The 17,180-nt window shown below is 38.6% G+C and overlaps 1 protein-coding gene across 1 annotated transcript in view; it reads left to right on the top strand.

Moving 5' to 3' along the window:
* The window catches only part of luzp2 (leucine zipper protein 2), a 152,914-nt gene that overhangs the window by 120,551 nt on the left and 15,183 nt on the right, over positions 1 to 17,180 (top strand). The window contains exons 7-9 of the mRNA XM_084949300.1: positions 6,588 to 6,650; positions 10,995 to 11,069; positions 11,633 to 11,800. Of these exons, the coding sequence (XP_084805426.1) occupies positions 6,588 to 6,650; positions 10,995 to 11,069; positions 11,633 to 11,800 (306 nt within the window). The remainder of the gene's footprint in view (positions 1 to 6,587; positions 6,651 to 10,994; positions 11,070 to 11,632; positions 11,801 to 17,180) is intronic.

The following is a 17,180-nucleotide window of genomic DNA, read 5'->3' as shown; positions in this document are numbered from 1 at the left end:
GCAGCTTTAGCATTGGGGAACATACTTTTCTCAACAAATATAGGCTTTTTTTTCTTAATTTTTTGGATTTTGGAATTGTGGATTTGAGGCTTCCTGCACTGTATTAGATAATATTGCCATCATATGCATTTCTTAAATATTGAGGCGACACCAGGCTTTATATTTAATATTATTTTCCTATGAAATAACAAATATAATTGTCAGAGTATGTGAGAGTGTTGCCAAGTCAGTTGATCAGTTAATCCAAACTCATTTCTTCCATCTGGGCATAAGGAGCAGACAACTCCATTCAATATTATGAGGGTTAATAGGGCTAATAAGACTCTTGGCTGTGTTACTCAATTTGCCTGAGCTTCATTAAAAAACAGTTCATTGATGTGTTATCATTTGCACTAAATTGATTTAGAACAGTTTCAGTAAATCTGACTTTACTGTATTTCATTGTAAGCTAATCACATTTAAAATCCTTCTTCTCACATACAACATCTTGAATAATCAGCTCCTAATTTTAAAGACTTCGTAGTTCTATATCACCCAACACAGCACTTTGACCTCAGACTGCATGCTTACTTGTGGTTTGTAGAATATGTAAAAGTGGAACAAACTCCCAGTTTGGATTTGGGAGACAGACACCCTCTCTTCTTTTAATATTAATCCTAAAACGATACTTTTTGATAAAGCTTATAGTTGGAGCTGGATCAGGTGACCATGTACCAACCCTAGACTTCCACAGTATGTCACCCACAAACAGTCACAGCTGATGACTTCTCCTCTCCGCTGTCACCAAGTACTTGTTCACAGGGGACTGTGTGAGCTTTGCCTTACAATATAAAGTGCCTTGAGATGACTTTTGTTGTGATTTTGCACTATATAAATAAACCTTTATGGTATTAAATTGAATTTAATAAGATTTTTTTTTATTGTTGATTTTCAAAAACACTGAAAATACAATCATTAAATTCTCATTATTGTCATGGTGTGTCATATAACAGTGGGTTAACTTCACCAATACCAAAAAGCTTCAGTTGGCTGTTATATATAGCTAGAAATGTATTTATTTATTTATTTGCTTTTTATCCATTTCATTGGAAAAATGTCATGCAACCTTCTCACAAACAGACAGTAATATCCTCAGGGGAAACATCTGATAGCTTACGAAACTTGAGTCAGTGTCAAGGTTAAGACCATTCGGTAAAGGAGTCTGACACATAACATTAGAGATGTGATTTAATCCATTGCACATCTTTTCCTCACCAGAACGAATTTGTCACCTTTTTCCTATTCTGTCAAATTTATGGTGTCATTATTTGGATGACGGATGTTGTTACACTTCCATATTTCCGCCCTGTTATCATTAGAATTACCTTTCATTGTTGCATTTGGATTAATGGAAACACTGAGTAACCCAAACCTCACATATGCAGATAAGATATAATATGCTGGATTTGGGAGGATTTCCTGTAATGAAGGATTTCAAGGTGAATGGCCTCATGTAATTAATTCTACGGGGCTTTGTGAATAGAGCAGTGTGCCATCGTCATCTTCTGTGTTTTGTGGCAGTTAATGAGCTAGGAAACATATCAGAGTCTTTCCCAATTAAGCATCCCTTATTTTAATAAATGCTCTTTGCTTCCATCCATTATTAGACTTTGGTTGTGTGTGTGTGAGAGAGGGAGTTGTTCTAATAACATGTGTGCAAATCCGACATGAGCAAATCTAAAAGTCCATGCAGGCCATTCCTACATTATTTAAGGTTGATGTTACCATGTTTGTGTGATAGCCATTTATCAGTATCACTGTTTTAAACTTTTGTGTAATCAGGAATGAACTGTGCTTTGGCCAGAACCGGTTACCTTATATGCATGCGATATCAACAGCTGTGTCACTCACATACGTCTCATCATGTACATCCTTGTTGTTGCTCCTTGTTTACATCTCTAAGTCTTAAAATATTCGTTTTTTATTCTAACCTCTCAATGAGCACTGAAGCTGTGATTTATGAAGTTAAATTCCATATAATATTAGAATTCCTCCTTACCAAATTAGAAATGAAAGCAGATTTGTTTGGCTTGTTTGGGGAGATGGGTGTTTTTAGCTTCGGTGATATATCCTACGATACAACTGATTTGTGTAAAGGGAGCATACAAGAGCAGAATCTTGAAATGAAAAAATAAATTTTTATCTCTATATCTACACTGAATAAATCAGATTACCTTGACTGGAAGGATTGAAGTGACATGTTTGCTTCAGACTGTACGATTCTGGCTCGGAGCCAGTCTCCGTTCTGCTCCAGCTAGCATGCTTCAGCCATACACACTGTACAAATAGGACAATCTGTTTCAGTGCAAAAGGAGACAAATCTGTGACGCTGCTGTGTTCCTGCTGCAACTGCACTTACAATGTATGATGATGATGATGCCGGAACACTTTATCTGTCATAAGTTGGTGTCGTTTCACCTTTTTTGTGCCTTAGGTCTCAGTCACACACGCCTAGAGATTGATTAGGAATTCCTGGTTAGTAAGCCCTTGGCAACTTCTTGTCGCTAGAGTGGTGAGTGTCTTCTTGGGGGTTGTTACTGGGTCAGAAAAGTAGCCTGCACCAAAAACCTCCTTGTGATTGCTTAAGTTGTTTGTAGGTTGTTGTGGTTCCCCATAGTTTGTATGGTTGACGTTGATTTCTCTGCGAACATTCACTAACTAACCATAGATGCAAACCACAAATGGTGATTGTTCACCTTCAAAGTAAAAGCTGTGTGTTGACATCAGCATACTGACATGCATACAAACACATTTTCTCATTTGCCCGATAAGGCAAAAAAGAGAATAAGAAAAAAAGACATTATTTATAGCTGCACTAAGTATTTTATATTAATGACAGATTAAATGACTTTGTATAATGAGAAAAATGTTCCTCGTACTAATAAATCCATGGAACATTATCACCATGCTCTGCTGCTCCCTTCACAAGAAATCCATGGATTCCTAAAAAATCTGAAAAGTTAAATGATTTCTGTAAAGTTCGAGCTCTTAAAAAAACCAATTGCTTCCTCAAAGCTATCCATCAAAAGTTAAATATACTAAAGACAAGGCAAATGAGACTGAGCTGCACTTTTCTTAGTGGATAATTTTGAGTAGCTCTGTGTTGGTTGGTTGCATCTTGTTATTGGAGGAAAAGAACATAAATATGATGACTTCACTTCACTATATTTAAACTGTGAACAAGCAGAAGAGATTAAAATAAATTGATTAAAATAAAATTTAAATTTCATCCATGTTATTGGGTCTTTTGTACCCTTATTTTTATTTGTATATAATACCTCATAAAAGTATCCAATGGATTATACAACTATCGATAAGATACAGTGTTATTGGTTTACTTTTAAATTGAAGTTAGCCACTTTATTATCAAGCGGATCAAAAGTACTTTGCCTTCCATCCATTTTTGATTAAGTGCTTTGGTTGCTTTACTAAAATGGCTGAATGCGAAAATATGTGTTTTCATTTGGGATCGAGCTAAAATTTGCCAAAGAATAAAGCAAAGTAGAGGAAAAAGAAAAGAACATAACAGTCATGAGGTCAAGGTACAAGCTAGAATAGCTAGAATGGGAATTCATTAATCAAGTTTAAGATTTTTTGGACAAATGTTGGGTGACAGAAACAAGCAAAAACTCAAACTGTATACAAGCCAACCCTGAGAAATAACACATAAAGGAAGGCTCCATATAAGAAAGCCCAGTAAATTTGAAAGAAAACACTGACTGGAGTTTACTAATATGCATATCACAATTCACAGTGTTTGTTGGTAATTACACTTGGACAGCTGTAACAAAATTACATACATTTTTTTGGTAACTCATCTCTGTTCACAAAAAAATAGACAGTTAAAGGAGGACATCTCCTCACTGTGAATGGAGGAAGCATAGTCATCCGTACAGGGTTCATTTGCTGTCTCTTGCTCACAGTGGCTTGAATTTGTGCAGAGCGCAGTGAAATCATAAAATTATCAAAGCATACTGGAGCAAAACATACTGCCTGGGGGTCTGCAGGATCTGTCTCAGTCGCAGGTCATTGCTACAACATCCATCCATTTTCGACCACTTATCTGTGTATGGTTCATTGCGGCAGCAGTCTAAGCAGAGCTGCTCAGGCCTCCCTCTCCCCAGTCACCATCTCCAGCTCTATTGGGTGGGTGTGAGGGTATCGAGGCCAGCTGCCAGCTGAGAGATGTAATCTGTTGTCCTGGGCCTGCCCTGGGGTCTTCTCTCAGTTGGACACGACCATAACAGCTCAACTGGTTTTACTCAACGCGGAGGAGCAGCAGCTCTACTCCAACTCAAAATGACCCTATCCCTAAGGGGTATCCCAGAGTCCCATGGTACCAGCTGATTTTTGCTGCATGGGTCTTATTTGTTCTTTAAGCCATATCCCACAGATCATGGCCATAGGTGAAGATAGCAGTGTAGATGAACCAGTAAATCGACAACTTCACCTTCAGGCTCAGGTCTCTAGTCCCCACAATAGTGTAGGGTCTGCTTCAATGCCTACACAGGACCAATCTACTTGTCAATCTCTAGCGCAGTTCTACCCCCACCTGAAAACAAGCCCTCGAGATACTCCTACACGTGAGAAATCAAGTCATCCCCAACCTGAAGTACAAAATCCATACTATTCCAGGTAAAAAACATGGCTTTTCTAACATTATAATAAATAAGTATTTGGCATTTCTAAAGTGGCCTCCCACTAGTCCAGATCTTAACATTTATGGAGGCAACTGAACACACAGTTTGGACAAAGTTAACCTTAACTGATGATTTGGGGTATAAACTGCTTGCTGGGAAATCTGCTTTTCAAAATATTGAATAGTTATTGTATAACTGAAAATACTGTTACACTGAGAATCAAACAAATGTGTGGTTTTCTTTCATTAAATAGTGAATGATGGGCTCCAGCTGCTCTTATGAGGTTTGGCTTTATTTCAAGGTCATTGTTGTCAAGCACATAACTTCCCGCATTCACCAGGGCTCTATATGCCATCGAGGAAGGTAATGGAAATATATTTTGAAAAGTCTCTTTCAGTTACATCAGAGCTCTGTCCCATTACTGTGGCTTACAGGATTCCTTACTTAGTAGCCAAGGTAACTAGCCTGCTAACTGTAAAGCTTAACAATGTTTCAAAGGCTTTTCAATGTTTAAGTGTCCCTAAAAATAGGCTCAGAATTGCACCACAGGAGACACTCACATAGTTTATTTGGAGTAAAAGAAAAAAAAAATGCTTTGGCAGAGTGCAGTGCATTCAAATATTTGCATTTATGAGTTAATACTCCACAGCATATGATTCTGTGGCCTTTTAAAGTGATTCATTCTATTCTATTCTCAAAAAGCTCCACTTAACCGATGCAAATAAAATTAATTTGCTAACATTTTATTTAATGACCCGGTTCACAGGGGGGAGAAAAATACAGGCTGAATAATTTCAAATCACATACGTCTGTGAGACCCAGTTGTAAAGTTTGCTCTGTGTTTATTTAACCTAACGTCTTGTTTTCATGTGGAGCCCAAGGATGCAGTTTTTGAATCCAGTTACACAAAACAGTGAGAGGTGTCCTGGGACATGGAGTCACCCTGGGGAGGAAAAAAAATAAGATGAAGAATCTCATATATAAAGGCAAAGGTGTTTGTAAACTACACAAAACCCTGTGAAGTGAATTTCTCCCTCGGCATTGTGCTCAGTGTGCTTTAGTAAAAGAAAATTAGGCCTCATGTCACATTTCACCTGCCTGTGCCAAGGAAATGTAGAGATATATAAGGCTGAGACACAAATATACAAAGAAAATCTCTCTGGATCTGGGATTTTAAAGTTTGGTTAATTAAAATGAATTATTAACTTAATAATCTTTACGTTTAAAACTTCAATTCCTTAGGATTCAAGTTGAAGCAATTCTGTTTGCATAGCATGCTGTATTGGTTCCGATCACAAAAGGCTTTACAATACCTGTGCTCTGAAAACATTATTCAGCCTCGTTGAGGACTCTCAGAGTAACACTCTGTTCTATCCCGTGTGGAGGCTTTCAGTGTTCACACTCACATCATGAGCAGCTTTGAGGATGGCCATGTATCAAGCTATCTGGGGTACAGTCTCTGTGCTCAAGGTGCCCACTGATGTGGAGCAGCAGAGTGAATGTCAGGCAGCGCTGGTCACTGTGCATGTTTGGGGGTGGCAGTGAAGAAGTGCTCTGTTTGTGTGAGTGGCTTAACTGAAGGCGGGCGAGACGCTGTCACAACCGAGGAACCTGCACGTGTGTGGCGATGGTGGCAGTAATGTGTGTAGTGGGAGTGAGAATTCAGGTTTAGACAGTGGGCAAGAATCCAGTGCATGACGGCATCATTGTGTGGACTATACAGTTCAGTGAAGGGTAGATTTGATATTTTCTCCCTCTCAGTAGGGCCTTCCTTTAAGCCAGAGCTTTGCCTAGGGAATGCTCACAAAGGAGTCTTCTGCTGCAGCTGGCAGAATCCTGCTACGTGATCTAAAACCAATTTCGCTATTTGAATAAGCTAACACTTATTTCCTTATCTTCCTCTTGCAGTCCAAAAAAATCCAGGCTCAACTGAAAGAACTCCGGTACGGGAAAAAGGATTTAATTTTTAAGGTAAGCTCAAACTGAAGGTGGGTGGCTTTATAGTAGCTCCAGACCAGGAGTAAACAGGTGCTTCATACCGCCTTCAAAGGATGATCCCATCACAGAAGGGGCTCTAATTAATTCAGGCTGCAATTATAAACTTCCATCCAGCAAAAGCAGCACACGGCAAAGTCAATCCGGCAGCTCTTAGTGAACATACCAAGTTTCGTCCTCTGTTTCCACCTCTGCAAGATTCACCCCATCCTCTTTAATCTTCTGTGGTATGTGGATAAATGGTTTGGACAGCAGTGGATGAAGTTGATACAGAATTATGCATTAGATCATATAAGGGAACCTTCAAGACAAAATTACAGATGACACCATGTATTTCTACATTTCAGGGGTAACACCCATTTCAGGGAATCAGATATGTGCCTCTTCCTCACGTACTTCCTCTGCAAGCACAATAAAAACAGTGGCAGTGTTGCGTATTATTGCCCACCCGTACATACTCCATTGCCCTGTGAATTGCGAGGACTAAACGTTCTGGGATCTGAGCGCTCACATAATATTTATTGGCATTTACTGGTACAAGGACTGACCTTTCAGGCCTTGTTTGCGGTGTTAAAATGTCAGTTGACATTTTTGCCACAATGCCCTGTAATGCCATTTCTTATATGTATGTTTTGATGCTTTAAACGCATCACTGCTAAAGCTACATTAGACATAAATGAATAAAAAAAGGATTCTGTCCTCGAGGATAGAATTTTATGCTTCTAGCCCTACACTTGAATATATTGTCCCTGGATGTCCTGTTCTTTGTTCTATTTCTAGTCTCTGAATGATGGATGCATCGACTTGTTTGCTTGGTGTCACTGCTCGTAAATCGTTGTCTCTAAATTGCATCAGTCAGTCATCCAAAACAAAAAAAAACTAAAACGTTATTGCTCAATGTCACCAAACATTTCAAGTGGACCTTTAAAACATTACGGTCTGTAGTGATTTGCAGCATTATACAGATAAGGCTAATTTGATCATTCTCTTTATCTTGCAAAAACAGTCATCTTTCGAAGATGACAGAAATGGCTGCTTTTTTTCTCTGGTGGAAAGGTCAGGGAGAAATGCATCACGTCCAATCCCTCTGGCTATTCCTGAAAAACTCATCTGTATTCCCCATGTGCTGTGATCCAAAGCCCAGCAGGGGCCAAAGGAGGGGGAAGTGGAGGAGAGTCACTCAAGATACAGAAATGTCATCAGCATCACAGGGGGGATGTCAGTCAAGGCACCTTGACCAGGAGGCAATTGAATTGGTTATGACAGCTGTTGTACCCTATCAAAGTGCTTTTTGCAACACAATGTCTTGGTTTTAAAAAAAAGAAACAAAGAAAACAAATTTGCAAGATTAGATACAGCAGAATCTCCAAAACTTACATTTATGAAAGCTTAAGAATACCTTTTTTTGTTAGTCAGTTAGTTAGTTAGTTTCTTGTTTTTCATAGTAAAATACAAGAAAATGCAAATTGATTAAATGATACAGCATGTTTCCTAGAGCAGCGGTCCCCAACCTTTTTTGCGCCACGGACCGGTTTATGCCCGACAATATTTTCATGGACCGGCCTTTAAGGTGTCGCGGATAAATACAACAAAATAAAACTAGTACCGGTACCGAAAAAAGAAGATTTATTCATAACACACGTGAAAAGACCCAACGATAAAAACGATAACAAAATAACGCTCAAAACCGATAAAAACCCTGAAAACCATACATTTCACACCTGAGCCTCAACTCTCGCGGCCCGGTACCAAACGACTCACGGACCGGTACCGGTCCGAGGCCCGGGGGTTGGAGACCGCTGTCCTAGAGTAACCTAGAGTACCAGGGAAAAAAGCCAGCATTTTTAGTGCAACTCTTGTCTCAGGTATAAGCTGTACAGTTTCCCTCGCTTTTCATAAACATGTTACTAAAAAAAGTATTAAAAGAAAAGAGAGCGACTTCCCTGCATTTCCCTACGAGACAGTATTTGTGGCAGAGGAGCCATATTCAAACTTTCACAGTGTACTCTTCATTGCGACACTAAAATTACCCCCAGAGCTGTTTCTTTTTAAGCTTAGAAAAAACAGATGTCGTCACACGCCTCATCTAGCCCAGTGGACAGCACCCCACTGACCCCACACCTCTATAATGGACTCAGCACAGAAATATGAAGCCCTAGACTTGGGGGCACTAACCCTGAAAGTCAGCATTTCTGGGTCAGTGCCGTTGCGCCAGCAGAGCTCAAAGGACTATCCACTGATGATGCTCTTTGTAATGGATGTAATGGCCTTTACTATAAAGCTGTGCACATAGGATTTAGAGCTTTTAGACAACAAACTAATATTGAGCCTCATTTTAAAAAATGTACTTGTGAGCAAAATGTGTGATTCCAGTGTCTATTAATGAATATCTTAATTTGCCACAAAGAGATTTTATGAGGCTTTTACAAAGCTTTGTGACCATGAACTGTGCCTGATTACCTTAAGACTCCATCTGACTAAAACTCCCACTACATGAACTTCTAAAGGTGAGATCTGACTCTCTGGCTTCAGTGAAAACCCATAGGACTGATTGTTGCTCTGTCCTTCAGAGTCACTATATGTCTCATCTGTCAGAAAGGATTTAAACACAGTTCCTACCGCCCCATTGAGTGGTAGAACTGACAGACATGTTCATCATTAAAATAACCACTTTGCTGGTAGAAACTGACATGAAAATGAGATGAAATCAGTGAACATGCCAAGCCTCCCAGCTTTTTCAGGACACTCATCAAGGCACCACACACCACAAGTTGATAAAGCTTACCAAAAGCTATCAATCAGTCACATCACCACTCACTAAAATTTAATACACTTGAGAGGGATTGTAGTTGCTGTTTGTTGGGTTACCTGGCCTTGGATATTTTAGAATATAAGCCTTTGTAGTTTATCATTTCCGAAGGCAAGTAAAGACATCCGATAAAAGTTTATGGCTTAAAGTCCATCACCAAGGCCTGTTTTACACAGGCTGCATGCAAATGATCCCAGCGCGGCTTTCTTTTTTTCTTCTTCTTGTGGATAAGTTTATCAATAATAGAAGACTTGTCAGAAGAAACTCTGTTGATCATCATACATTGGTTCATTTACTAAAACCAGCCCTTCTGTGTGTGCTGTTCAGTGCTAGGATTAACGTCTAAGAAAAAATTCCTTTTTAAAGTTTGATGGTTTTAAAGGGTCTGTTTTTATAAATGACAACATTAAAATATTCTTCTATCCAAGAAGCAGATGTAATCCTTTTCAGTGCTGCTGTGAATTAACTCATGCTTATATGGTTTCATATGACTTCTAGGGTGTGCATAAAATGCTTTAAAAAGACTAGAGGTTTCGTTTTCACAAAAACTTAACCAAGATTTTGTCAGATTAATTAATTAATTATCACTGGTTAGGAAGGTTACTGAGATCCCTATGATCAGTTTTAATAATCCCGAGGAGTCCTCTGAGTACTGTCCAATCCACATGTTGTTCAGTGCTCGAGCATTGTGTCCACTGTATCTGATATCTTTATGTTTCAGACTCATAAAGACTCATTATGAGACTCATTGTTTTTCAGCTCCAGTCAACACAAAATACTCTACAATGACAAACACAGCAACTGACTTTTTAGCGTTTTATTAAATCTAAAGGACAGTTGTATCCTTTTCAGTTCAGATCCTTCACTTTCACTTAGTGCCTGGCTAAAACACTTCTGGCATTTTTAAGAGTGAATCCTATACTTGTATTTTCAGGTCTTCAGAATTACTTTATGTCGTTCTACATTAATCTTTCCCTTTATGACTAGTCTCCTGGTCCATATTGTGGAAAAACATCCCTACGGTGTGGTGTTGCTGACACTGCGATGACTGTTTGGATAATAATAATAATGAAGTGATGCTCACACAAGCTTTTTGGAACTGTGGCCATCTGACTAAAGGATTTCACCTTTACTGTTGGAGACTTTTTAAGGGCTTTATGGGATCATTGTGGAGTTTGGTTTGTAGGTTAATATGGGAAAAAATTAAGTATATACATTCCAAGGTCAATTTAGGATAAAATAAAATGTAAAACTTAAATTGAATGCAAATTGATTGAATTAGATGTGTGTGCATGTATCTGTGTGTGTGTGTCAGGTTTTAAAACAGATATTTTAAAAAGTAAGAACAAAAGTGATGATCTGCAAAATAACAAAGAGGAGCTTCAATCCCTTGTGCTATAGATTTTTGTTATCGATATTGCTGAAGATATGGGGTGGAGCTGGAGAAATGCTTTACTTGCACAGTACAAAGAGAGAGGTTCAGCTGATTCAAAACTCGTGTGTTTCTGCAGGGGCAGCAGCTAATGGACTTGGAACACAAGTTAACTGTGGCCAAGGAAGAACTGGAGAAGACTGCGCTGGATAAGGTGAATAACACAGGGGACGGGGTATCGCCGATGAGCGATGATGATCGAATGAATAAATTATGTGAAGTAATATTAGTCTGCATAAAGACCTTTTTTAAAGAGTGGATATCTAATGATGAAAGTAAGTGCAGAAGTTTAATAGCATGGTTGTCATAGCAATTTTCCCATCACAGTGTTGAGCTTCAACACATTGAACACATGCACAAGATTTATTTTGTGCGGGCATTATTATTATTATGGATGTGCTAAGTTGAATGAGTGAAAATTGCACGGGGAGAAAAGAGCTGATAAAGGTGATATTGACATCAGTTAAGCCAATAGTTTGCCTGTCTATTAGTATTGATGAAAAGCAAATTATTTTTAAATATCCATTACTTCATATTGATCTATTGACTTCTTAATCTTTACGTCTTGCCTAACGATGCCTTCTAGCTTTTCTGAAATCACTTTAAAGGATGTGAGCAAAATGGCTCTAATGCTTAAGTAAATTTCTCATGTGGATGCAAGGCAGTATGAGTGATTCAGAAACCGTCTTGTTTGTGTGTAATCTTGTTTGGGGACAGGAGTCTCAGATGAAGGCATTGAAGGACACAGTTCACATCTGCTTCTCAGCCGTCCTGCACAACCAGCCCAGCAGCAGTCACAGATTTCCCACCTCCCCCACCCACTTGTTCAGATACTCATCGCTCATCAACAGCTCTAGAGTCACCTTTCAACAGCCACATGCCAAGGTAATTCAGAATTCATTGCAGTGCTGCTTTATTTTATTTATTTAATGTTTTTCAAAAAGATGAACTAGATATTGTAAAATACAACTTAAGAAATAAACATCTAAAAATTAGAACAATACTACAGCACAACTAATTGAGTTGTCCAGCTAAGTTAATACCATCTATTAAAGTTGCAGATGGGCTATACTGATAATGTTTGCTGACTAACTCCAACATTAACCTTGTGTTTTATTATTAGCCATAGTCACTAGCTGCGACTTTAATGATAACTTAACAGATGGCTAATAGTATTTAAATGGCTAACGTCAATGTGTGCACTGGTCAAGGTTTATTATAACTGTTTAATACTTAAGTAATGCAAATCTTCTCAAAATTCTTCATTAACACCGGGATGTCAGTCGTTAAGATGCTTTGCCAGATTTGTTGTGCTACTCTTCATTTGTTCAGCTGATAGTGAGGGGAGGGGCGGTGTGCAGGCACCTGCAGTGTGTCATGTAGAAGAGGTGAAGATTGCACCGTTGCTGTCATACTGTTACAAATTAGTATCCTACACATTAACAATTTTTAATATCAATTGTGTGTGAGTATCAAATTTCTTGAAAATCCTACTCTGTACATATGCTAGTTCCAAGTTCAACAAGTTCCTTCACATTTGCAGATTTTCTTCCTCACTATTATCCATTATCATTATTATCATTATTACCATTATTATCCATCCTCATTGCTGGAATGATTAATAGTGCCAACTTTCAGTATCCTACTTTTAATTTTTACTAGTGCATGTTTACTTTTCTTGATTTTAAACTCCCTCAAAAAAACATTAAAACAGTCAAGAACACTATTACACTAAGAAACACTAATACCTAATTATGGGAACTCATATATAAGAAACCTATATGAAAAATTACTGCATTTAATTGCTTGCATTTTACATCGTCTGGTGAGGAAACTTGCACTTACAAAAACATTATTATTATTCTTTTCATATCTTCATTTTTTTCTTTTTTCCTGATTTTGCTGCTAATCAACCCTGATCTTTGTCAGTTGTTCTTTTATGTCTTGATATGAATTCAGTCCTGACAGAAGTTATAAAATCAAACTGCTAGATCAACTATCTGTGCTACTCTAAGACTTTCAAAACAGATTTTAGTACAGCATGGTCTTGAAAGTATATTTTAAGCTTCCACTTCTGCTATTATAATTCAACCAGAATCACAGTCTTCTAATGAGGTAATGGTGCTAGTAGTTTTTACACCTATAATCAAAAGAAATCAGAGCAACAACATTTGTAACATGGAGCCATGTTCTAATCATGGCTGATTGCATTGTTGGAACGATTTTGTCCCAAGGCAGCTTCATTCACAGTAGTCTTGAATGAATAATTCAGGCTGAATACAAAATGTAATTCTACGGCCCTTTCATGTTACCAGAAGCATGACCAATGGGCCTTTTTCACAGCTGACATTTTGACTTGCCATATCAGGAAAGGCGCAGGTGTAATTAATACCATTAACAATGGCTGCGCTCCATTTAAGTACATCACCAGACTGTGTCAGGGAGACAGTATGCAAAATAATAGTGCCCTGCAACATGCCAAGCAAAGGAAAGTGCAATTGTTGTTTGGGTTTGGGGTTTTTTCAGTCTTATTAGTTACATCAGTTGTTGCATGGGTTTCCTGCAGATATACACTGGGGGATATAATTATTTGATCCCCTGCAGAATTTGTAAGTTCGCTCACTTTCGAGGAATTGAACAGTCCCATTCTTATGGTGGTTTTGTTTTAATAAAGAGAGAGAGATTATCAATCAGAAATCCAAGAAATAAAAACACTTCCCATAAAAGTTGCAAATTACAAATTTGCACTTCAGTGAGTAAAATAAGTATTTGATCCCCCACAACTCAGTCAGAATTCTGGCTCCCACGGATTGGCTATGTGCCCATCTGGCCTGCACAAGGCTAGAATGGGCTACCAGACCATCAGAAGAAGTTTGATAATAAGAGGACAACTGCTGGTGTGATTATTTAGAAATGGAATAAATTTAAAATGCCCTTTGTCTGAACGTCTCTGCAAGATCTTGCCTCATGGGGTGAAGATGATTGTGAGGAAGGTAGTGGGTCAGCTCAAAACTACATGCGAGGAGCTTGTTAATGATCTGAAGGCAGATAGTCCCTCACTACGCCATGATGGATTGAAATCTTGCAGTGCCAGCAAGGTCCCCTGTTCAAGAAGGCCAGTCTGAAGTTTGCCAGTGAACATCTAAATGATTCAGAGAAGGCTTGGGAGAAAGTGCTGTGGTCAAATGAAACCACAGTCAAGCTCTTTTGTATCCCACTGTGTTTGGAGGAACAAAAAAAGACGCACATTTAGGTTATGGAGTGGCCTAGCCAGTCACCAGACTGCCATCTTATAGAAAAACAGGGGATCAAATCAGTATTTTCCCCACTGTAATATGTTGATTAACAGTACAGTCCATGTAGTGTATCTGTATGTAATGAAAATGGCATAGACTTTGTCTTACAGTATGCAATCAGTTCGATTGTCAGAGACCCCAGCCCGAACACAAATATTACAGTTTCTTCAGAAAAGTAGGATAAAAATGAGATAAGTTTGCTTTGCAGAGCCAAAAGTAAAGTGGAAAGAAAGTTGGATTTGGGATATGCTTCTGTAATGGTGCAGTATAATTTTCCCTCTGACTTTCCAGATAAGATAAAGCCGGCTGCAGTTTTTTGCCTCTTCCCTTTGTGTAAACACTTTCAAATTGAAATTCATTTCACACAGAAACTTAGTGACATCATGGAATATAACTCTGTGCCAAAATATTCACCTCACCGCACATCAGAGCACGCATAATGCACTGTCTGCAATATGAATTTAAGAGTTAGGCGATTATTACCTTCTTTTCAAGTGGCTATTTGTCAATCTGATGCCCCGAGTGTCACTCTCTAGGGAGAAATAGCACAGGAAATAATTACTACCAAATATAACAGTTGGGCAAACACACTTCCAGAGGTTGTTCAGAATAATAACATGTCTAAATCAAGCAGCAGTCTAAATAGTTATGTCAGTCTTTGTATTCTGTTCTATAGATTTTGGAGAAAAACACTATTATTTTAGGGCTTTCCAGGAGTTTTTTGGATGTTGGACTTGTTCTATATGAAAATTATTAACTCAATGTGACACAGTCTTTGTTTGGAGCCTCTTAAAGTCAGGGTCACAGCAGACTCAACTAAGGGCTCAGGATTTAATCCTTTTTAGGAGTAAAACAAGGTGACTTCCAAGAGGATTCATTCTACAAGTAGAATTATGCTTTCGGTGAGGATATTGTGTCTTGTTTTCCTACTGAACCACATTTTAAGACTAATGACAAGTGTCAAATTGCAGTTGTATTTTGTTCTTTAAACATTCCTACAAGTATTTTTGTGGCTCTGTGCACAAGAAAAAACCCCAAAAGATATATAACTCGTATACAGCTGAATATACAGATTGCTTTTATTTCTTGAAAATATACTTTTTTATTAGCCATGGCTGTTTTACCCCCTATCAAGCAGTCATGTCAACTTCAATCAGAGATTGTGCTAGTTCTGATTTCTGAAAAGCAGTCGCTGCAGTCACTTTGAAATCATCAAGTCGGCCACAGCGCCGCTGTGTCTCATCTGCCATGATACTGGTGAGCAATTCTGGCTTTAAGAGGCTTTTCTCTCCTCAAAGCAGTCACAATTTACTCTGTGTCTCTATCGTGGGTGCCTAAGAGATTTGACATGCCACTTAGAGGATTTTTTTTTTAATCATGCTTCAGTAATACCATCCATGCCAGCGCCATTGCAGTACCTTTGCTGTGGCATCATATAAAGCAAGATTCTATAATTGACACTTCCTGTTTACACCCTCCTTGGTCAAAACAAAAGGATCTCATCTGACTATGCATTCGCCCATATCTGCCTTTCAAACATACAGCCCAGTACAGGAGCAAAATCAGCATCATACAAAAGAAAAGACAAGTACAGGAATTTTTAAGAAAGGTGTGGGTTGATTTTTTTATGCTAATGAAGTTTTTACTTCCCCCTTCATTAGCATACAAATAGCAGCACTTCACTTGTGAGCAGTTGCTGGCTTCATTATCTCCTGTTGCTGTTGTACACTTGACGGGCTGTCTGATAAATCTCAGCGTGCCCTCACAGTGAAAATTACTGGGGTGCTCCATCTGTCCACTCCGCCTGTATATGTAGGGGTGGGTCAGATCCCATTTAATTCAATGCCAAATTTAACTCATATTACGCAATAAGAAAAAAAAAAACACATACAGTAGCACTTACAGGGCATAAAAGAGCCAAATGTTCCACAGCTGAGGAGACAAATGTCGAGAACTTAGCTCTAAGAAGAATTTAGCATTCCTCATTGTTGTATCTAACAGCATGAAATCACTTGGTTAGTGTAATTGTTATTTATTTTACCCTAGGTTCTTTTGTAGTTTTGAGGCATGTATAAGATTGTCTTATTGTAGCTTAGAAGTGCAATACATAAAATAACTTATTCTTGAAGGGATCCCTGTTGTTTTGCAGCTGTTTCAAGTCTTTCATTTCCTCAACTTACTTTTAATCCATGTAAAGCAGAAACATGTGTTACTCCAAGAGACAATCTGTTATTAAACAACCAACCAAATTTGAATGTTTGGGCGATTGTGGCTCAAGAGTTGGGAGTTTGCCTTGTAATCGGAAGGTTGCCGGTTCGAGCCCCGGCTTGGACAGTCTTGGTCGTTGTGTCCTTGGGCAAGACACTTCACCCGTTGCCTACTGGTGGTGGTCAGAGGGCCCAGTGGCACCAGTGTCTGGCAGCCTCGCCTCTGTCAGTGCGCCCCAGGGTGGCTGTGGCTACAATGTAGCTTGCCATCACCAGTGTGTGAATGGGTGGATGACTGGACGTGTAAAGCGCTTTGGGGTCCTTAGGGACTAGTAAAAAAGCGCTATACAAATACAGGCCATTTACCATTTATAAAATGAGTTTTCAAGATTCACTAAAAATGTAAAATAATAAAACAAAAACAAAATTCAGGGCGGTAATTGACAGCTCTTACACCTGCTTAAGCGGACGACATGAAGCTTACAAATTGAGCTAAGTTTTTTTTTTTTTTTTAGCTGAACCACACAGATAAGAGAGCAAAATTATAATGTATCCTGTATTCAAGATGTGGAATAATAATAATAACGTTGCAGTTCTTACAACAGAAGCAGCCGTAAAACAAAACAAAACATCAGTGTGTACTCTGTGAGGCGAGATAGTCAGTTTTTACTTTTCACCAGAAGTAGGTGATTAGCTGTGAATCTCAGGTTACTCGAACAAAACATTGTAAAACTTCCTGGGGATGGTCACATCTACATGCTG

Source organism: Perissodus microlepis, chromosome 1 (assembly GCF_051167445.1).
Source record: "Perissodus microlepis isolate ML-2025 ecotype Zambia chromosome 1, ASM5116744v1, whole genome shotgun sequence".
NCBI lineage: Eukaryota > Metazoa > Chordata > Actinopteri > Cichliformes > Cichlidae > Perissodus > Perissodus microlepis.
This window is presented reverse-complemented; position numbering and strand designations above follow the sequence as displayed.